Source organism: Pezoporus occidentalis, unplaced genomic scaffold, assembly GCF_034315485.1.
Source record: "Pezoporus occidentalis ecotype Australia unplaced genomic scaffold, CSIRO_AGI_Poc_V1 ctg44, whole genome shotgun sequence".
Lineage (NCBI taxonomy): Eukaryota > Metazoa > Chordata > Aves > Psittaciformes > Psittacidae > Pezoporus > Pezoporus occidentalis.
Window position 1 is genome coordinate 72341 of NW_026915769.1, and position 23143 is coordinate 95483.

The window sequence follows — 23143 nt, forward strand, 5'->3', positions numbered from 1 at the left end:
AAAAGGCACTCTTCACTCATTTATTGCTGTGCATAAAGGTTGCAGCATGGTAGTGTGTAGGGGGAATTGTCTCTGCCTAAAATGAGGTAACTAACATAGGTGGTTGCTCCTACTAGGTTTATATCATCAGTGGAGTTACGCTGGCCTCTTCACAATTAGCATAAGGCAAACATCCTCAGATTACCATGTGAACGATCTGTCTCCATCTATCACCTAGGAAAACTAGTCTCCTAAATTATACATTTGTTAGATGCATTAATGAGGCAGCATGAATAACGCGGTCATGCTGTCTAGGAGTCTAGACATTCCTACTCCCTCATATTCCCCTTATGTGTAGATGTGCAAAATCTAGCTTTAAAGTCACATTAAATTATTTTGCTCTGGATGAAGTTAGATTAAAAGAACTAAAACCATGTGGTTTCAGGTTTACAGCTTAAGAAAATGAGAACTTTTCAGCAGTAACTTTGTTCATTCACTCTTGATTCAGTCTTACATAATTTGTTAGGAAGGAAGCCATAGAAAAAACAACAATAAAAAAGGGCATTTAAAATGAGAAATTAGAGTTAAAAAAAAAGAGAATGCTGATTGTTTTACAGCCTGATGCTAAACAGACTGTCAGAGCCTTGCCTTCCTTTTGTAAAGGAAATCCTAAAGAAAATTATTCTTTGCTTTTTATTCTTGTTAATTTGATGAGCTACAAGTAGTCTGACCAAACAGTCTGCTTTTCTCAAAAGCAACTTCTTTTTTCCTTCATGATAACCTTGAGTGCCTCATCCTTTTTTTGTGTACTCAAAAGAATATGTAATTACCTTACATCTGAGCATAGTATCCATATCACTCTTAATGTTGACATGGCAAATTTCACATGATAAGGTACTGTCCATCCTTCTGCAAAGCTTCACAAATTCCATTGGCAACTATCAGCTATGTCATAAGTACAGAAATTTCTATTCAGATTTTTCTAATCTATTCAGATTTCTAAGAATATGAGGAATGAAACATACGTATGTATACGGAATGAAACATATATATCAGTTTAAAGTATTACTATAAACTGCTGTAAATAATATTTAAGGGAGGAAATTTGTTGATTTTTAGGCCATAAAGCTTTATGCCCTCTGTGGAGTTATTGCCATTTGAAGGTACTAATAGATGAAACGATGCCAAGCTGTTATACTATAACATGCTTATAGGGTGCTAAAGCTCTTCCTGACAAAGTTAACTTCTAGTAAGAGATCAGATATCTTAGTGAGAACTTCTTTGGCTGTAAAAAAGGTCAATCTGGCCCAAAAGTCAGCCGAGAGGTTGATCTAGAGTACGGTAATGAAATGGTACATGTAGCTAAGTATTCAGAAGCTATTTTTGTTGCTGTCTTCTAGTAGTAAACTAGTAAGGTCAAACACACAATTTTCCCAGTGAAGAAGGCTCTCCAGGGCTTCCTAACATTAAATCTTTGGATGAGACTATGTATATTTAGAGCGTGTCATCCCCTCCCACCCCAAAGTATTAATAGTTGTTTTCCTCTTTCAGTGTTATTGCATAATTATCTTCCTTTAAAGCAAAATGATGTTCTCACTTTTGATCAGCATTTCATGGTTAGAACAGAATTTTCACCAGCTTTACGTACAGCAGCTGAGATAGGTGGGAAGAATGCAACTGTAGAACGTGCTACATCAGATATCACAGAAAAAATGGTTGCAGCACCAGGGTATGTGCTGAGAAACAATCAGGCATGTTAAGCTCCTACAGAGAAAAGAGGAAAGCTCGTGTTCCATTTTCTAGTCCCCAGTATAGTCCCCAAAAACCTGGTTTAGAATGCCTTCTAGAGGGAGCTGTACTCAGCCCTCTGAGGCCAAGTGCTTTCCTGCAATGTTGAAGGATTTAACAGGGGGATCCACAGGCAAAACCGTGACATAATTGTTTGATGACTGATGAAAGATATTTACCTGGCATCTTCACAGGCTTTCTCTCCCTCCTTCCACCATACCCTGGGTGTGTGTGACCAATGTGTTGTTCCCCACCATAGTATTTCTTGTTAGCCCTGACTCTAACTCCCAGTTTGTCCTCGTCACTAGCCCTGCCTGCTCTGCACCCACAGAGTCATGCATCTGCATGTGCCCACACAGTGAAACACTATTCCATGTCAGTGTTAAACTACCCCTGTACAGGACCAGAAGATACTAGATGAGCTGAAAGATCCCTTTTAAAAATCCAGAGGATTACTGAGATTTTCTTTCTTTCTCTGGATTCCATAGTGGAAAATCCCACTTTAATTCACCTTCCTAGCAAAGCTCAATAGGTGCCAGCTGGCACAAATATAGAAGGTACAAATGTGTTCTCTGAAGTAAGCCAGTGAGGTCAGTAGCTTTAGAGCAGAGAAGACTTTGGTCCAAGTCACAGCCTACTTGGAGAGAACATCAGTATCAGTGGTCATGCAGAGGCCTGCGTAATGCAGTGTGGGCTGATGTTTTCTCTAGCACTCTAGTGAACAAAGAACTGAAGTCACCGGCCCATGTCAGGTGATAAAACTGGAAGGGCTCTATGTGGTCTTCTGATAGCCCTCTCAAACCTGGACCTGTGAAAACTTGACCTTCAGCCTTGCTAGGCTTTTGGGGAAAAGGTAAGAATGACTTAGTGAAGGGTTGGCACGCTGTGGTGCATGATTCTTTACTTGAATTATGTAGAGGCCTGAACTGTAGGCTACCAAAACCCTTGGTTTCATGAGCTGAGGGAAAATGCCAGCCTGTAAACTGTAGGAACTGTTTTATCAGGGGGACTGATAAAACTAGTCAATCTAGTAGATTAGAGCTGTAAATTGCTGGAAGGTAAGAGAATCCACTATGGATGTAAGACTGTAATGTTGTCTGACTCCTGACCTCCTCCTGAGCCATTTGCTCTTTGCCTTAGTTGGAGACAAGATCCTGGTTCTTATGCAAAATTACCGTAAAAGATTATACAGTTCTTATAGCCTTAATTCATTAATTAATTCAATAATTAATTAATTGGACTGGGAGAAATTTAGCTGCTTCTGCTCCAGCGGAAACCTTTAGTGTGCAGCAGTGCATGGTGAATACTGTTGTGTCTTCAGCAGCATTTAACAAATAACAGATGGTCTGAGGTAAGAGGAGCACTGAGGCAATAACCAGCAACTGAACAGCAATTCAGTGTACATTTTTATTCTTAGATACGCATTTAATTCACTGATTTAAATCACTGGAGGAAGGAAACGAGAGAGGAAAAAGAAAAAAAGAAAAAAACAGAAGGTGACTTGCATGGTGTCTACTAGAGTTTGATACTTTTATCTGCTTTTAAGCATCTGAAGAACCATGGGTAAACAGCTGAGTCAGGGGCTGCTAACTCTACCTACAGGTTATTGGCTTGAACTCTTCCAAAGTCAGTGTTTTCTTATTTCAGTAACAAGTAGGTTATGTTATGAGCTTATTTCCCAACAGAAGTTTAAGAAGGTTTGTATATAGTCCAACTGGCAGTTTATTTTTCCTCATCCTCCCCATGTCCAGTGTAGCTTCTACACTGGTGAGAGTAAGGTTATGTTTGTGGCCAAGGTAAACTGAACCAAAATAGCTAATTCAGAAGGTAAGGAGTTCTGTGGGAAAACGCCTGAGCCTGTGGAGCCTTTTCCTCTTCACAAGGAACTGACTTCTCAGCTGAAGATAAAGAATATTACTCTTTCCTTGTTGTTTAAAGGGGCTGGTTTTGTTGGTTTTTTTTTTTGTGGGGTATTATTATTATTTAGTTGGTTATTGGTTGAGGTTTTTTTGTTAGGATTGGTGAGGCTTTTGGGGGTTTGTTTTTTGTTTTTTTCTTTTTGTTGGGTTTTTTTTTTAGTTGCTTTTTTTTTTCGGGGGGGGGTGTGGGGGGAGGTGGGTTTGTTGTTTTTTTTTCACTAATAAATAAACTAGACCAACACCTTTCCTAAATTGACTGAGAGACACTGATGATTCAGGCTAGTTCATAGGTGAATAGACAGCTGTATTAGGAACAGCCTTTTTGGCAAATAATTCAACTTGATACGTCATTTGAGAGGTGACCATCTGTAATGGTTTTGTGTATTACTGGCTTGGCATAATGGAGAAGTTTGCAGGCTTCAGCCTCTGATGTTTCTTAGTAAAACATCACCATGATTTATAATGGAAAAAATGACAAGGAGAAGCAAAAAAAACAACCTTATTCTCATTCTTCATTGGGGTTTTACTTATATAAGTTTGCCCTGTCAATGTGTTAACACTTTTATTTAGACCTAGGAACATTTTACATTTGAGTTGTACAAGTCTACCTGAATATAATTTGCAGAATGATGAATTCTATCCAAGAAGTCTAAAAGAAAAAGTAATAAAAATCCCAATGAAAATAAGTAGTCAAGAGCTTTTATGCTGACAATACAGGAACACAAGCTCTCATTCCATTTAGTGCTGTACTGTCACGGCTGTCACTGAGCTCACTGTTGTGCAAAGCTGATCGGCTTTGTTAGTACAGCAGCTAATGGAAATCTGACTTAAGCCAGGAAATGTAAATTTCATTCTTTTTTGGCATGGCAGAGCTGCCAGAATGAAAGTTCTGTTTGCACAAGATAACAATAAGTGGGAGTTAAACTTGACATAAACTGGATTTTAAAAAGAGTAATTCTTACATAATTCAGACAATGGCAGCCAGTGGGATTATGCCAGAAGTGAAGATATTTCCATTCTACCTTTTGGTTGATTGGAATTTGAACTTCAGGCCTATCTATGACTGCTTCTGATTCTACTGCAAAGTCACCTTGTGAACTTGAGTGTGCCACTGATTTTAAAGACTAGAAGAGATCATTCTCTACATATAGTCCTCAGCTAAACATTCATGCATCAAATCTATACCTTTTATTTGAGATACAAACTGATTACTTTGAGTAGATAAAGTTTCAAGTAAGGTAAGGTTCAAGTGGTCAGGGGAATATACATAATTTATTCAAAGGTGTCACAAAGTTTTAATTGTCAGAATTATGTATTTCAATTCCAGTTTGAATTTGGTTTAATTTCCATTCATTATGCTTTCCTTTTTTTTTTTTTTCTTTATGAAATCATAGTCTAGCATCAGTACCTAGAGATTGTGCGCAGACCACGACAAATAATTTATCTTTCAGAACAGTATTTACATAGCTAATATAGTCTTTCCTTCTTTTCCACTCTCAAATCATTCTTCTTTATGCTTTTGTAAATCCTTTGCAATTTGTCTTTAGCATTTTGAAGTAGGAATGTCTGATTCGGATTTATTACTTCAGTGATGTTATCTGTTTCCAAGAGAGACATAACACCAGTATTCCATAACTGTTTGATATTCTCTTCTTTTTGTATTCAAAGGCCATCTTAGTTGTCTTAGAATGTCGTGCTGGAAGGTTCATTGATTACCTATTGTTCCCCCTAACATGCTACATTTTAAGACATGAATAAGCTGTTATGCCCATCACATCGATCAATAGGAAAGACAGAGATGAGCTGAATTTTTTCCTCAGAATTGCATTGCAGCAAATGCAAATTTTAGTCCAAAGACTTATGCCTGTGGAACATCTCCCTGGTTTGCTTTGAGATTAGAATGGCCTTATAAGAGAGGCATTTTCCCCTCTAATCCTTGCTACCCTGTAAATTCTAATAACCTGCTTGGTTTCTAACAGTCAGAGTAGGAGGGTATCCTCACGGGGAGCAGCAGTGGAAAATTTACAGGAAAGTAAATATTGAAGTCATTAGTCTTTAAAAGTCACTGAGTAGTAGTTGCACTTGATGATCTTAAGGGTCTTTTCCAATCTAAATGATTCTATAAACAGTTAATCTGATTTAGGTCTGGTTTTTCTCTTGATGCAGCTTTTATCTGCACGTTTGCTAGTGTTCCCATCTGCTGATAACAGCCAACAAACAAAAGGAAGCATGACATGCTTCACAGATGCTTTGCTGAATGTGAACACTATGGAACATGTTCACAGGTACCTTAACCAAGGTGGATGAGAATCCAGGCAGCAGAGCCAACTGCTGAGCAGAAACATTGGATTAGGGGTAGGAGCAGACTACCTGCACTGGTGTTCCGCTTCATTTTGGCCTGTTTGCTCAATACAGTGCCACGCCCCATGATGCCTCTAATTCTGGAGCTAATACTGTCGCAGCCAGCTCAGCTGTCTTTGCACAGTACTGTGTGGACTAAATTTGTCTCCTGCACTGTCTCATCAATTAAGTTCCATTTAACCTGCCCTTCAACTTGCCCAAGGCTTATTTTCTCAAGTCACTCATCTAGCCTGCTCGGAAGTGCACGGTGAGGTTTCTTACTCCACGCTGTAAATGAGGTCAGAGGCCAAGATCTTACTTTACTGGAGGAAACTGCAGGAAAAGGAGAGCAAATGAAATGTGAGAACTCTTTCCTCAGCTTATCATTTTTAATAGACATGGAACTATGTACCTTTGAAAAAACATGCCAAAAATCATGAAAGCATGTGCAAAATACAATCTTTCCCATTTCCAGAAGATGAAAAAATGAATGGCAATAAAGAAACAAACATCAAGATGTGTATATGTTAAATGTGTAAAATGCTTTCATGCAATCAAAGTAATATAAGCTAGCAGGAAATAAGCCATAGTGCTTTGAATGATCCTTTTATGAATCTTTCTCCCAGCAGTGTTGGTGAGGGTTTATCTGTGGTTAGTAAACAAGTCCCAGATTTAGGTTTTAATTACATTTCGTAAAAAATCCGTTCTTTGTGAGAAAGGGAAAAGAGAATGAAAAGCCTTTGAAAGTTTGGCTATTTTGAAATTATTTTTAATACAAAGTCAGAAGTATTTAAAAAAACTTGCATAGCTGTGTGCGTGCAGTGGTACCCCATCCCATTTGTGTGTTTGACAAAGAACGGGCCCATTTTGTATCTTTGGTACACAGTATGGCTGAACGTTCATAATGATTTTTGGTTTTGTTATTCTTCAATAAGCAGCTTTCTACCTTGCTTGCAGCATGTAAGTAAGAGTTCTGTTCTGAAAAACATACATGTGATTTTCTTAAGAGCTGTTTTGCAGCATCAATCAGTGGCATCTGTATGCTCCAGAAATATCAGTGAATTAATTTGCCACACTCATGTGAAGGAAGGAAGGTAGCTACATCATGCAGGTTTTTTTTTTAGGGAAGCTTTTATTAGAGTTAGCAATACCAAGTACTTTATAACTTCAGAGCATAGGTACAGTGGATTTCAGATCTAGATGTGAACACTCAACACTTTAACAGGTCAGACTGTGACACTCTAAAGAGTCAAAGTAGTTCACCTTTATTTTTCTTCTCCCCTACCCTCCTGCCCTGTGCTTTTTCTACCATTCAATTTCTGTGACAAATGAGGTATATTCTAGGGAAAAGATCGTCTTTTATGACATGGTTGTGTCTCAGAATTCTCATGGGAAATGTGGAAAATACAACATATAAAGATACAACTGAAAGATTGTATCATAACGAATAACATTATGTGGTAACGCATATTTCCTACCTAAAGATTCTTCCTAAAAATCTCTTTTGCAGGCTTAGAAACTCTTGTCATATAGGATCATCAATATCAAAAGAAAGCATCTATCTTTTTGAACTTTTCATCTAAGATTTTTCAAGACTTCTTTTCTCATCACATTAGGGTAGCATTTTCAGTTTATATAGTGGCAAGGACTTGCCCACCAGCAGTGTAGCAGCACTGCAAAATTAAGAGTGCCTGGTGCTAAAAGCACATAAGTTTCTTAGCAAAACAGTTGTAAAAAAAAAAAAATAAAATAAAAAATATACCTACCTAAGTAAAAATAAAAAATTATTTGCTTAAATGTTGTTCCCTGAAATGGCTCACATTTGCTCAAATTTCTGTAAATATGCTCTGTACCAACCTTGAGCATGTAAAAAGTTATGATGTAAATAGCTTTATTTGTGGCTAAGTTCTAAAGTACTAAGAGCAACATGCTGTGGCAAAGGTCAGATAGTCCAAACTATAGAAAGTACTATCTGCCCATCCTGTACAAGGTACATAGTAATAGCCCTTAAGGGAATCATCATTCAAACATCAAGTAACTTTTGACACAACAAGCAAAGTTCCTATGACAAAAAAGGAAGTCTAAGTAGGTAAGTATATATTCCTAATATTCCAATAATGGTTAAATCTATTATGTCAAATGCAATCAAAATCAGACTGCACCTAGCGTTAGGCGGTGATAATGACAGACCTCATTAAGAGTCATTGTCACTAGCTATGTGACTCACACAGGCTATTTGGTGCCCATGCTGTTGACCTTAGGAGGTCAACATTTCTGTTCCCAGAAGTGAAACATCATGTAAGACTAAGAGGACTGTAATTTAATTGTAATCATCAACACTCTGTTAGCACTACTCTTTTTTAGACAATTGCACTTTTTTGTGTAATTGCACAATTGCTCTTTTTTAGACATTGCAGCAATTTTGCAGTGGACATCATTAGTGAACATTTGAACCTTTAAGCATGTGCTCAGTAGGTACTGTGCATTTTCTTCTATATCTTTCAGGATAACATAAGCTCAGTAAAAAAAAAAAAAACAACAAAAACCTGCAAGTTTTAAAGGTAATTCATAAATATTTTGGTATTTGGGGTTGTCTTATCTAGCAGTTTAACTTATCTCTGCCTCTAGAAATTAATGGAGTTCAAATTGAAGTAAAAAGAGCAGTAAATAACAGTGGTAAAGCTGGAGGAAGAACATCTCTGAATATCAGAAAATATCTCATTTCCTATTTTCTTTGTTCCATCAGGATTTGTGGCTGAGTCCTTACATCCTGCCTCTCCACCACAACTCCATTCCTCTCTGGCCTACCCATGATCCCCACCATTTTACACAGTCACCAGGTTCTCTCCTCATCCCTTTTTTTTACTCTCCCCCATACCTTCAGATACCAGCAACTTTGCCACTCTCCCGTTTTCCAACAAGCTCAGGCGAGATGCAGCATGACATATTGCCAGCCACCAGGTCAGATAGCACAGGTACTTACCTTTCATGGGATCGGTGAGATCATTAATCTGGGTCTCCTTCCATTGCTAACTGCCATTTTTTCATGCTCATGCAGGAATTGTGACCTCTCTTGCTCCTTCAAACTCTGAAATTGTGGTAACGTCTGATGAACATATCACACAGGTGTTTTATTTTTGTTTGTTTTATTATTTAACAGTTTGACATTGACAAGGAAGCAGGAGAGAGACAGATTTATCATCGGTACTGTATGGAACGGGCATCTGTACATTGTGCCCATGTGTTCACCACAGTCTCACAGATAACAGCTGTAGAAGCAGAACATATGCTTAAAAGAAATCCTGGTAAGACTTCAGTTGTTTTCTCCAAATCAAGTTCAGCACTATTTAATAACTGCTTTCAGTACCATTTCAGGAGAGCATTAGTTTAACTCCATGGATGTTAGGCTTTCTTTGAAAAGACATCTCAGCTTCAGGAGATTCACTTATAGCAAGGTTTCCAGTGATGTTGTTATATTCAGGTCAACTGGTGAAAGCAGAAGTTGGAACCTTTGTAATATATTTCACCAGCTTTTACAGTGTGAGATTTGTTGCTCTGCTAGCAATGACTGATACAATCTTTTAGAAATGTTGCAAAAATTTAATGTGCAAAACAGTATTAGATGAGTTTTGTTTTCCAGTGCTAAATCTGTTTCACTTTCCTTAATATGGTAGAGATCAGAAGGCAAAAACCAAACTGTAAATCAGTACAGTTCATTTCCTTGTCTCTCTCACAGCTAGGAGTAGCAGTGTAATTATGATCATTGTGATCCTAGGACCTAACCATGAGAAGTTTCATAAACAAATATAATATTTCCTACTAGACCAACCAGTACAGTTTGAAAAAACAGTTAAGATGTGCCCAATGGTTTGTCTGACTTTTCGCTTTCTATTACTCTCATAAAATATGAGACTTACCAATAAAACTGGTTGTGTTCCATGTGTGGAGTTTAAATAAGGTCATGATCCCAGTTTGATGTGCCACTAAAGTTCTTTTGAAATCAGCACAGTGTTTTATAAGGCTAAGTCACAGTACTCCTTCCAAGGGTAAGCATCATGGATGAAACACAACAATTTTGATTCTATTTAGCAGGTGTGTTCACACCTTAGTTGGTTATTTTAAGTTTAACAATGCTCAAATGACTTTGGGGTATATTTTATTTGCTTGTTCTTTGTAGATTTTTTTTAATGGAAATTGCAGTGCTAATCATAGTTTGGGACCGTTATCCTTTTTAACTTCAATGCTTCAAGCCACAGTATAGTTCATGCATCACGATAAAAGAGCTGTCCATTGGATCCTTTGTCTCATTCCTGACTGTCAATAAGATGATGAACTTAGAAGATTTTTTTCTTTTATTTTTAAACATGACAAAAGTAATGTAAGTGTTCGGTCATCTAATCTGGGATATCTCTGAAAGGTCTTGTTTGCAGAGCACTTGATCTTTGAAAACCAGACTTCTGAAGCTATTTTTTATTGGCATGAGGCTTCTCCCCACAACAGCTACTCTTGAAAATCGTTGTTTATATTTTGGGATTTAAGGAGGCTGAAATGAGTCTGAATCCAGTTTAATTTGGGAGAGAAAATCTGCTGACTGCTCACAGGTAGAATGTCAGTTGAAGGTAAAGAAAATTCCTTGCACAGAGATTCACAGGCTTGAGGTTTGTTTTTTTTAATATGCTTTCAACTTTGAAGAAGCCAAGTAAATATATATAATGCTTGGGTTAAAAATATTGTTGACACGTCATGCTTCATATTGACAACGCTAGAAAGAAATACAATAGGAACTGTTACCTCAAATCCTAGGAGGCAATTATAAGTAGAAAATATGTTTAGATGGGAATAAATACTTTAATAGTTTCTTTGACTCATAGACCGCAGATAAACTGTATATGAATCTATTTTCATACTATTTATTCTCTCTGAAGTTGTAAAATCAACATAGACATTGGCTGTTCAAAAAGCTCAGCGATCCATCTGTAGATCATTAAACTTGTATTCTGCAAAGGAATGTGAATACGGGAAGAATGTGTACACTTCTCAATCCATTTTAAAAATAAACTTTAAAAGGGGGATGCCGAATTGGCACAATTAACTTCTTTTTGCATTTGAATTTATTCAGATGTAAACTTTGCAACAAAGTTGATAACTAAAAATAACTGAGGAAATGTGATATGTAGAGCAGTCTCTGCTATTTCTCATTAATATTAAACTTGGACACAAATTATAGATCTCAACACTTGGAAAAGCCCCTTTAAAATTCAGTAGACATGATTGCATAGGGAGCTTTTTTTTTTTTTTACCTGGACAAAGGCCAATTTGCCAGTCTAAACCTAGCAGAATGATTGCTTGCATTATTCTGTTATTATTTGATCAATAATTTATCAAAACATATTTGTCAAAAGCCTGAGTATGTAATATTAAACATGTTTTCTTTGACCTATCATGCAAGATTCTGTCAGTGATCATAAGGTACACTCCTGTGATTTGGATATTGATATTATGGGTTTTCTAATATTTTCATTCAGGTATGAAACATAGTTTTCATTAGCAGTAGAGAAGACTTTGAATCAGAATTCCAAGACTCTTGAGCATCAGTTAAGGTGTAGATCTGGACTTTGTTCTGTATATATTTGAAATCATAGAAGCAGACTCTGAAAAGTATGAGTCAACCCTGAATCTTAGTAACTTATCAACAGAAAACATCATACTGTGCTATTATTACTTTAATCAATGCCAGGTTCGTTCCTATAAATATAGAAGTCAAATCATCCTGATCTGACCTACTTGGGATAATTTTAAAACAAAAATGTCATTAATTCATTAAACAACAAAAATCCCAAACAAATTAAAACAGGAACAAAGGTTTCTTTCATCATTTCTTCCATAGGGTAAGGACACATTGCCTCACATGTATTCAAAATATTATTATATGTTGAGCAGAAATAGTGAACTGGTGCTTTAGGCTCCCACATCCCACAGATATGTTCTGTACCTCAAAGGCATAAATAAGAGAGGGACTGAGCCCCGGTCCTGATGAAAGGGTAAATGAAGCTACAGTTGAATCAAAGAACATTGGAGTAGGTTATATTCAGGCTGATGATGATGGGTAAGTAAGTGTCCAAAACTCTCGGATAAATGTGAAAGTGTAGATGGAAATTGGCCAGAAATACACAATCACGGAGTCTTACTTTATCAGAAAGAGCCTGAAATTATTGCAGTCCCAAAGCTATGTCCTGCATGAGCCAGTTCTTCCATGCTGGGCAAGAAGCAGGTCAGAGGAAGAAGATATGTTGTCAGTAAAGACAAAGGGAAATGGAGGATGTTTCTGCTTTCTTCACATACCCCACTCATATGAAGCCACACAAGTCTCTGTTCAGAGCACCTCCTAGGGCTAGGCAACAGAAGATAAGGACACAAGTTTTCTTGCCAGACCCACCAAGATTCTCCTTTCTTGTAACTGAGAACCAGATCCTAAGTATCTGAGAAGTTAAGATTTCCTGGTCAAGGCTGGACTTGTATGGTATTCTATGTCTAGTTTTAGGAGAAAACCAACATTACTGAAGGGAAGTCTTTTTTAAAAGGTTTCTTACATTCTCCCTTTTCTGGTAAATCCTCAGAAGTCTTGACAGAGCAGACCTCTCATGCCATGCAGTAATCAAATGCATGGTACAGCAGTTTCTGCTTTCAAGAGCAGTGGTTGAGCTGGCAACACTGATATCCAGAATAAAGAGGTAAAGGGTATATTGCACAAAAACCCTATGGTTAAATGGAGACATTACTTAAGTCTTGATGGGACAAAAGGGCATGGGGGATACCCCACTGTTCAGCATGATCTGTGCTAATTTTGAGTACAAGTCAGGGTGGTACTTGAATGCTTCAATGCGGTAGACAGTGGAGTGTCACATGCAAAGATTTGTGGAGTAAGCTGGTGGAGACCATTGTGTTAGTGGTGTTCCCCATCCATGAGTAATAAGAGTACATAACCATTCACATACTGACAGCTGAAAGACATGTTGGTTCTTTCCTTAAAGATTTCTCAGACTCTGAAGATGTCTACCTCTGCCTTTTCTCTGCTTTTCCAGATGTTGTCACCCCAAATGGCTTGAACATTAAGAAATTTTCAGCAATGCATGAGTTTCAGAATTTGCATTCCATGTACAAGGCTAGGATCCAAGAGTTCATTCGAGGTCATTTCTATGGGTATGCTTTTACTTTTCAAAACTAAGCACTGGTTGTCCAACACTATTTAAAGCAGGAACCAAAGCAGGAAGACTAACAAGAACTTCAAAAATGTTACCAACTTATTGAAGTATCTGTCTGGGATTTATCATTCAGAAGCTAAAGGGATTTCAGACCCCAGTTCTAACTCTGCTTAACAGATTGTGGGATCAGGCAGAGGGTCTTGATTTTTGTTGTTGTTGTTGTTATTTACCCAAGATACAGTTTATCAGATTAAGATACTAATTTTAAAGAACAGCAGAAAAGCCTCACTTTCATTGTTTTCTTGGGCTAATAAATTCCTCCAGAATAGAAAGCTGTTGTGTATTTTGCTTTACTGTGTCTTGAGAAATACTTTGTGCTTTTCTGTCTGTTTGCTTGGTTTCAGCCACCTTGACTTCAGTCTTGAGAAGACCTTATTTTTCTTCATTGCTGGGAGATATGAGTTTTCCAACAAAGGAGCTGATATGTTTCTAGAAGCCTTATCAAGATTAAACTTTTTGCTGAGGGTAAGAAAGCTTCTGCAAATGTAGATAACAGAGCTTATGTTCAAACTTGCCATACAATGGAAGTTACCTGCAAGAATTTCCATGCCATACTCTGGTGTGCAGGAAATTAATTATGGGATATGAAGAGTTTTCATAAAGCTCTCTCCCTGAATCATCAGAGTATATAATGATCTCAGGCTGCTTAAAAATAAGTGATTATATAGTTCAAGAAGTTAATCCATGGTTATCTCCCTTGTTTTTAAGGAAAAATACTGAAAATATGATTCAAGAATTTACCCTGAAGATTTACATATTAGAAGGCAAATAAAAATAACCCTTTAATGATGCAATTTAAAAATATCTTTTAAAGCAAATTGTTTAATTCATTAGGACCTGGCAGTGATCTTTTAAATTTTTGAATGCTATTATCGCATCGGATGGGAATCTTGCATTAAAATGCAAGGTGTGGCAGTGGCCTGATGAGTAAGCATGGGGAAGCCACTCATGCCTCTGTGTTTCTGTTTCCTCAGGTGAAAAATGTGTGCAATGTTTCTAAATGCCTTTATGGAGTACTTTAATGAAAATAAGTCCTCCTGAGCCTTGTCATGATCAAAGACCAGAGCACTTCCCACCTACAGATGAGGTCACTGAATGACAGATGTGTCCCAAAGACTGACACATTAAAGAAAAAACAGCAGCAAAGCAATCAAACAAAAGCCTGATCAGTTTCCAGTCATGTAGCAAGGATCAGTTGGCTGTTGTCCTGGACTGTCCTTTGTGTTCTGTCATTTAAATGATATGGGAAAATCTGGATAAAAATCTTGATACTCTGTTGTTAGTGCTAAAAAAAAGTATTAATTTTCCAAACTCTAAGTACACTTGTTCCGCCATCACTTTCTACTAATACACCGTTAGAGCCTGTGGACTTTCTAGAAATGCTTAATTCCTTCACTCTTAATCTACTCACACAATTCACTCACACAACAGGTCACCTCGCATAACTGAAGTTTTTCTTCCGCAACTTTGCCAAACAACTGACTTCTGTTGTTTGGCACTGCTGTGCAACATCAGCTACCTGTTAATAGCATTTACATAACTATTAGCTATGAATGCTGACAATGTGGAAGGTCTTATGTGTTAGGATGGAAAGCATTGCTTGAGCAATGGTTTGTGTGTAGCAGCAGTTTCTTCTTTTATCTAATGATTTACATGACGTCAATTACAAGCCAGGCTGATGGAAAGTCAAAGGAAATTCTGTGTGTCTGGCAGGCTCTTTGCCATGAGTTCAGGTAGATAGTGGTTGCTATCATCCCTCTTTCTGCCCATACGTCTGGGGAACTATTGCTGTAGAAAGTAGTTCTGCTTGCTGCTGTAGGAAATCCCTTGCCCCATGCCTCGGCACACCTAGCCTAGTAAACTAACTGTTCATTTCTTTAAGCCAACATATTTTGTGCCAGGTGAGAATATGTGTGTACGTTTCTCACTTTTTGCACTCTATGTTCATATCCTAAGCCGTGGCCTCTAAACCATTAGAAGTCAGGAAGATCTCTGTTGTCCAAATTGGAACTGGGTGACATCTGTTTACCTGTATCTATCCTCAACTGTATCTCTGACTTGACAAAAACTTCATAGCTAAAGGGAGAGCTATAAGATCATAGCCTTCCTGGACAGCCAGACAAAGAGCATTGGCTTTTCCTATGACTAATTCTTAAAGTTGGCTGTGATATCTTTTAGTGAGATTTTTCTTTTTCCTCTCCATCTTGTGTCCATGTAGGTTCATAAGACTGATGTTACAGTTGTTGTGTTCTTCATCATGCCAGCCAAGACAAACAATTTCAATGTGGAAACCCTGAAAGGACAAGCAGTCCGGAAGCAACTCTGGTAATTGCCGTTCTCACTGACTGCCTCGAACAATGAATTGAGGAGACATGCAAAATTTTAACGAAGAATAATGCTTTCTTTTTGTTCTGCTGAAATTGAGGATTGAGGATAACTAGAATGTATTTGTGGGGATGCAAGAAATGGGAATGGTAATTATAACTAGATGATCTTAAGGTCCTTTGCAACCCTAACCATTCTATTATTCTATGATTTCTTTTTTTTTGTCCAGGTTATTTTTAGTAAACAGCCCTTGCCATTTTTTATAACAAGTTAGCAAATAGTACTTGTTTTGCAGTGACAAAATCAAAGGTACTAGAAAAATACACTGGTCTTTATGTCTTCTGACTGTTTCTGGTACTCCCTTTGGACACGCCATTGAGCTTCCACAAAATAAGGACTGTCTGCTAATTTATCAGAGTGAGCTTCTCTGCCACCAGTGGGAAAAAGTAATTATGTGTCCTCTTTTATTTAGAAATATGGAAATTGTACTGTCTAATCCAGCAGAATAACAGTTGATAACAACTCTGTAATTTTCTGTATAACCTACAGTAAGCAGTGGGCACACCAAAGCAGTGAAACTTACAGCTATAAAGGGAAAATTGCTACAGCCCTTCTTAGTTTAACAGGTTTCATTTTACAACTTCCCAAAGAAAAAGCAAAGCAGGGGCAGACTTAACCTCACTTTAACTGCTGTGTGATCCTACTAGAGAAAAATATGTGTTGTGAGGTACTTCTGAACTGAGAGGCATGGCAAAACTGGAGGTTCAAATTCATAAAGAAACTAAGTGGTGGGTTGTCAAGGATGACTTCTGTTTAGAAAAAAAAAAGGTGAAAAAATGTCATCTCACTAAACATATTTACAGATTAATTATCTAAGCAGGGAAACTGAATTATTCACCTTATTAGTTGGGTAGAGCAGTTAAACTCTGCTTGCAGAGGTAAGGAGGTTGGTCTTAAAGCTGAGGGACTAAAACCCACAAGACCTAGCTTCTGCTTTTATGCTTGTGTCTCACTGTTTAAACTTTTTCTGATGCCAGTTTTATATTTATAAAAGGATAGAGATGTAAATGACTTAAAAATCTGTAGATGAAAGGCACTGTGTAAGAGAAGGATACTACTTTCCTTGTTATCTCATTAACTGCCTCCAGTAGATGATCTCTGGCTCAGTTCCTGGATATCAGTAATCAAGTTGAAATCTCCAATTAATGGATACTAAACCTGCACAAAACCAGTGACAAAAATAGTTTAACAAGGATCATTGGAATCTTTTAGCTTTTGCCATATCTGGAAAAGAAGGCAGATAGCAGAAATCTATTTAGTCTCTAGATTATCTCTAAAATCATCACGCAGCAACTTCTTGGGACTTACAGGGAACTTTTTACCTGGTTACCACTCTGGAAACAGGTACCACAAATGCAGAGGTTGGAATTAATTGTCCAACTCTGACTTCCTAAAAGTTATGTATCCCAGGTGCATTCACTGAAGAATGGAGTGGAGAGTAATGGTTCAGTCCAAATCATGCTTCATCCTATACCACTTCAGAAAGTATCTAAGATGAGTGAAGGGAATCATCCTCTGAAATGGACTATTGCTCTCAGCAAATGTGTGGAGGATCTGGACAACTAACTTAAATTGTAGATGGCTGAAGTGTGAGGTAGCATAGCCAGAGTTTTAATGAGAACTCTGTATGCAAGAACTGTAAGAAAACATTGGGAGTGCAATGGGAAAAAGCCATGCTTGCAGCACATGTTTTTGGCCTCTGCTTTTTCTTTGGTATAAAGTATGCAATGTTATATAATATAACAGGTATTCATATATAACATATTCAATAAATAATATATGGATATTGGAGAAGTTTAAATTAGTTTAAATATGCAAAGGATTTCCCTGTTGTATGTCTACTATGTAATTATTTTTCTACTACTCAGTAATGCAAGCACAATAGTAACAGTAAAGGTAAACCTAACGTTTTGGAATAATGCAAAAAATGCTGCTTCCAGCTATTCTTCCCACTGTGCCCTGTAAAAGCAAAAGACCCTCTACATTATTATGGTCACAGTCTGGAGCTCCTGGATAAAACCATGTGATAGCAGTATTGTGTAATAATAATAGATTATTTTAAGGATGACACAGAAATTAAATACCAGATGAGGTTGGCACATAAAGGAATAGATGCTGGCTGATCTGGGATATAAAATCCTTCATTTCTTCCACTTCTGAAAAAGCAGTCCTAGCTGGTTTAAGTTTTGGACATTGTGCATGGCATGAGTCTATGAAAATATAGTCATGAAGGGAATAGCTTTCTCTGATTTGAATCATTTTTGTTTAACATTTAGCTGCTTTACAACTCAACCAAAATTAAGTCATCCACTGTTGTGTCTATGTGATTTGGGAGAGAACAACTGAAAACAGGTGTGTGGGTTCTCGGCTTGATAGAGTTTAGGATTTCACTTGACAAGTTTTGTCTTAGCCCAAAGTATAATTCATAGAAATCAGGAAGGCAAGAAAAGTTCCATGAACTGGGTCTATTACTCAAATGGAGAGTGCATTTGCTATTTTGACAGCATTTCCAGTCATACTTTCAAGTTATTTCCACTAGGGTCAAGGTAATATGAGTCTACATTTAGAACATTTGTTCACTAGAGCTCTTTCTTAGCTAAAATACAACATTTGTCTGGCACAGGTTTTATTATTAGCTTAAAACATGGCCTGAGCATTCCAGGAAGTATTTTGGTTTACAAACTAATTTATGGCAAACTACCTTTTAGTCAAATACTTGGTTTCAAAATTCTTTGAGTTAGGAAATAGGGCAGAATGTGAAGGGAAAAGCTTGCTTTAAAATGCATATTTATTTAACTCTTATATCTCACATCTTTCTACTAGGTCAAATTAAATTGAAGACCTCTCAGTTTTCGTTAGTGTCCAATGTTAATGATTGTCTTTCTATATGTAGAGTCATATCTGTGCTATCATTTTCATAGCTGAGATGAAAGTGTGGTCTACTGATCAGAGCAAAATATTAGAAGTAATTACTAATGAGATCAGCTCCTGGCTTTCTCAGTGCATTCGTCTTTGGATGTAGATCAAATGCACAGTTGTGTTGAAACCCATGAGTGTGGCTGCTGGCTGGATAAAAGATCTTTGAGAACCAGACCTCTATCTGCTTCTGTATTCTTGGTTCCATCTGTATATGTGAAAGCACAATTTAATCTCCAACAGCAGGAATCTCCTTTCTTCTGTCTTTGTCATGGATTCTTCTGGTTTATACATATATTTATTTATTTTCCCAGGGACACTGCACAATCTGTGAAAGAAAAGTTTGGAAAGAAACTCTACAATGCCCTGCTAAAGTGAGTGTACAGGTTTCTTTGTTCTGCCTTGCAGAGCCACATATTCAGTTGCTTACCTGTGGTGTTTCTGTGCTTCTACTCTTGGTGTAAGAAATTTGAACATCTATAGGAAGGACATAGGAGAAGAATATGGGACCCTTTGTCCATATACAGGTTACTTGTTCAATAGGCATGTCACAGAGGAAAAATTCAAAGGTACTAACATCCCATTGTGAAAAGAGTCTCAACAGACATGGGGGATGTCTAAGTAACACAGTGAGCTTACTCACTGCTCAAAATCGGCTAACTCAGCTTAAAAAAGCACCAGAGACAAAGTAATATATATAAGTGGCTTAGTCATATCCTTTCAAAAGACCCTTGTAAATGAATGACCCAAAACACACATGTGATTACTGGAATTTCAGCAAAAACAAGGTGTGTCTGAAAAATAGAAAAAAGGAATTCTTTAGCTGTTTTAGAAGCTAACTGGAAGGTCAGCAAGTGTATGGTAGAACAAAATGTAGGGAATACAGAAGGGCCATGAAAACAAAGGAAAGATTCATGTTGACATCAGCAGATTTCAGATCAGACCTTGTTTGCCATTTCTTCATTTTCTTTATACAACTGATAACAAGTCAATTGGTAAATAGGTTCTGTGTTGCCTCTGCAGAGGAGAAATTCCAGACTTGAACAAGATTCTTGACCGAGATGATATAACCATTATGAAAAGAGCCATCTTTTCAACTCAGGTCAGAAAATGAACTATTTAAACAAACATCTAGTATAAATGATTAATATGACTATGTGCAAGTATTGTGTATGACATATAGTGATATGCATTCATTGAAAAGAGGTTTTGAGTAAATATACTTCTCATTAGTAACATTTAAAGATTAGCTGTGACTGTTTTTAATGAGAGTATGACCCAAACCAATTCTTTAGGGGAATCCATGGATATTTTCCTCCAGTCATATGCAGGACACCAAAATTCCTAATTATTTTCTTCTGCACTAAGTGTGAACTTTACATTATTTCTGAAGCATGGATTCTTCCATTTTTAGAAAAAATGTAAAATCAGTCTCTTAAGGAGGCATAATGCATTGACTAAAAACCTTTAAAATTATATGGTAGGCTTTTCTAAAAGTTAGTACAAATACATTTATTATGAGGTAAATAAAACAAGTCCTTGACAGCTTTTATGGTCTCATTTGTGGCCTTATTTATATAGAGGACAATTTTATATGTTCATAACTTTCCTTTCTTCCCTTAAAATTGAAGTAAATATCTACTCACGTTGATGACAAGATCTCCTACTGTCTTCCACCTTAGAAAACAGGAACAGGACTCTGACAACAGTTTTGTCTGGCTTATGGATTGCCTTTTCTCTCTTTAGCGCCACTGTCTGCCTCCAGTGACCACCCACAACATGATTGATGATGGCAATGATCCAATCCTTAATACCATTCGACGCATTGGCCTTTTCAATAATCGTTCAGACAGAGTAAAGGTACATTCTGTCTTCTTAATTTTAGATATAAAATTGAATTTCTTTAAATAGTCTCCGTCTGGATCATTAGCATGGAAGTGCAGTCAAATTCTTGAGAGGCCATATTATACTAATAAAGTAGCTCTCTCTTCTTCCCTTTCTAGGAGTAACAGCTAGTCAGTTCACAGATGATATCCTTAGTTTCTGTTTATCCGAGTTAATTTCAAGTTAGAAATCTGATGTTAGGAAATTGTTTTATTGCTGCTTCCTTAAGTGAATGAGGAACCACTAGTCCTGAAATCCAGACAGGTCATTTGCAGCCAGATATAAAGCTCTATTAGATGCATTTGCTTAAAACTGGAGGTTCATCATTTGAGCACAGATATTTCTGGAGTGTTGGTTCATCTATTAAGAACAGCACCCTGATGCTCAACATTTGCTGTAGAAGGTAAACAGAGGTTTGATCGTGAGAAGAAATACCTGTTCAGGCTGTGCTCATGTTTACATAAATGTGAAGCTAAACGTGTGTAAATAAATCCTTTCCTCACTTCCACGTCTGCTATGCCGGACCAGAGAAATAATCAGCACCTACTTTCACAAGTCTGCCAACATTGGGATTTTTTTTTGTTGTTGTTGTTGTCCCAAATTTTAAGGGTTTCATTGCGTACTGTAAAGATTCCTGTATTTGAGTTGGATGCTGTGAAGCTCAGGAGTACTGTATCCTCCTGAGACCTCCTCTGGAACAAGACCTGCCATTACTTTGTACCTTGGTACAACAGGCCAAGAGAACCAATTTAGTATTGCTAAATTCCACAGCCTTAGGTATAACCCTCAATGCACATGGTCTTCCTTGATCAACAAGCATAAAGCTGAATACCTCTCCAGAAAAAGGGTTCATTATCAATACTATTTCTAGGACAAGACTGCATGCAGGCAGGATACATTTTAGTATGGGAAGATGAGAAAAGGAGGTATTGTCCAGACACTTAGGAAAAGACCAGAAGAAATTGCTTAAGCTTATCAATAGTTAAAATGCACTGATGACAGTTTTCTTTCAACTCTAATGTAAGTTTTGAATATGCAGGTGATCGTACATCCAGAGTTTCTTTCTTCGACAAGCCCATTGCTGCCCTTGGACTATGAGGAATTTGTTAGAGGCTGCCACCTTGGTGTATTTCCATCATACTATGAACCCTGGGGTTATACTCCAGGTAGGCAATCTGTACCCTTAACTAGTACTGGAAGATAAATACTCATTCTGTTGATGCAGAATAGCTTGCAAGCCAGTTTCTTCTGGAATCCTGAAAAAACTCTTTTGGCTCTGTTTCCTCTACAGTGCAAAGGTCTTACTTCTGGCAAAATTTGGGGGCCAGGTGGTATAAAATGGCATCTACTGACTGACAGCTACTCACATTTGTCCCTGCGTTGGACCCTTTCCCATACTCACATGTAATCTCTTGATTTTATGTGGCTTTAGAACTAAAAAATCATTTTAAAACTTAATCCTTATCTTGATTCAAGAATTTTAGAAGATTTAGAGCAGTATACATATTGAAAAAAGTAAGACAAGAAATCTGGTGCTACTAGTTGACGTAGTTCAGTGGATTTAATTCAAGATAACAATTAAGTTTGATAGAATTATGTAATGCCTTGTCAAAGATATTCACCACAAATACAAGCAGTGGTAAAAAAAATCACAGAATTAAATGGAAATTCTTAAGGATACAGAGAAAATATAGTTTCTGACTTAAATAATTGGGCTCGGATTTACAAAAGGCATTTACCACTTGATGAAATCAGTGCAAAACTATGAACTTGAATACCTATGAAGATCAAAGCATAGCTGCCTGGGGTTTTTATGTCCTCCAATATGCATTCTACAGTCTTGATACACATCTGAAAATTGGGATGTCCCTCTGAAGAGCATTTTCTGTAAGCCAATGACTCAGAATAGAAATATTGCAAATTTAGTCATTCTCCACAGCTATTTCCCTCCAAATAAGTGAGCTATTCAATTCCCAAGTAAGATAACTGTCTTGCATTCTGGTAATTTCTCTTCCTGTTCTAATCTCAGCTGAGGTATAAAGAAAGTGTGACAGCCAGAGATGGTTTTGAACAGAACGTTAAAATAAAACTGGACAGGAAAGTTAGACTTGTACTTGGCGGTTTTCAGGAAAGCTGTGATTTACACTAATTAAGTGTATTTTCTCATTCCTTTACTAATGCAAAAACAATTCTCTTAGTTGATACCCATTTAAGTCCTCCAGAAACAAAAAGTGACTTTTTAAAGGTAGATTTCTAGCCCTCTTTTATAGGCATCAGTTTACTTATCCTATGAATGAAGGCCATGTAGATGGCTTTTAGCATTTCAATGACTAGGGTATTGATCTGCTGTCTTAGGTTCAGTTTAAGTTCACCAGCAAAAACTCTTTCAGCCTGAGTAAACAGTTATACTTACAGACAGTGATGATAGAAATAACTGTAATAGATGTATACATTTTCTAATTTTATAAAACTAGATCCACAAATACTTTGAATGTGGTCCTGAGTTAATGGTAGTGTTTGTTGTTTTTTTTTTCTTGCTATAGGGACCTGTTCACAAACAACAAATATCAAAATACAAAGTTTAACATGCTCCTGCACTTAAGAGATTCAGGTTTAGTTGCAAACATGTGATGATCATAACTGTAGATCAGGCTTCAATTTAAAATCCAA

At 37.1% G+C, this 23143-nt stretch overlaps 1 protein-coding gene across 4 annotated transcripts in view; it reads left to right on the top strand.

Moving 5' to 3' along the window:
• GYS2 (glycogen synthase 2) overlaps positions 1-23143 on the top strand; it is a 42930-nt gene that overhangs the window by 14599 nt on the left and 5188 nt on the right. For all 4 annotated transcript variants that reach the window (XM_062634773.1, XM_062634770.1, XM_062634771.1 and 1 more), the window contains 8 exons: positions 9187-9331; positions 13109-13226; positions 13633-13753; positions 15507-15613; positions 18904-18963; positions 19613-19691; positions 20336-20449; positions 21513-21639. In XM_062634773.1, the coding sequence (XP_062490757.1) occupies positions 9187-9331; positions 13109-13226; positions 13633-13753; positions 15507-15613; positions 18904-18963; positions 19613-19691; positions 20336-20449; positions 21513-21639 (871 nt within the window). The remainder of the gene's footprint in view (positions 1-9186; positions 9332-13108; positions 13227-13632; positions 13754-15506; positions 15614-18903; positions 18964-19612; positions 19692-20335; positions 20450-21512; positions 21640-23143) is intronic.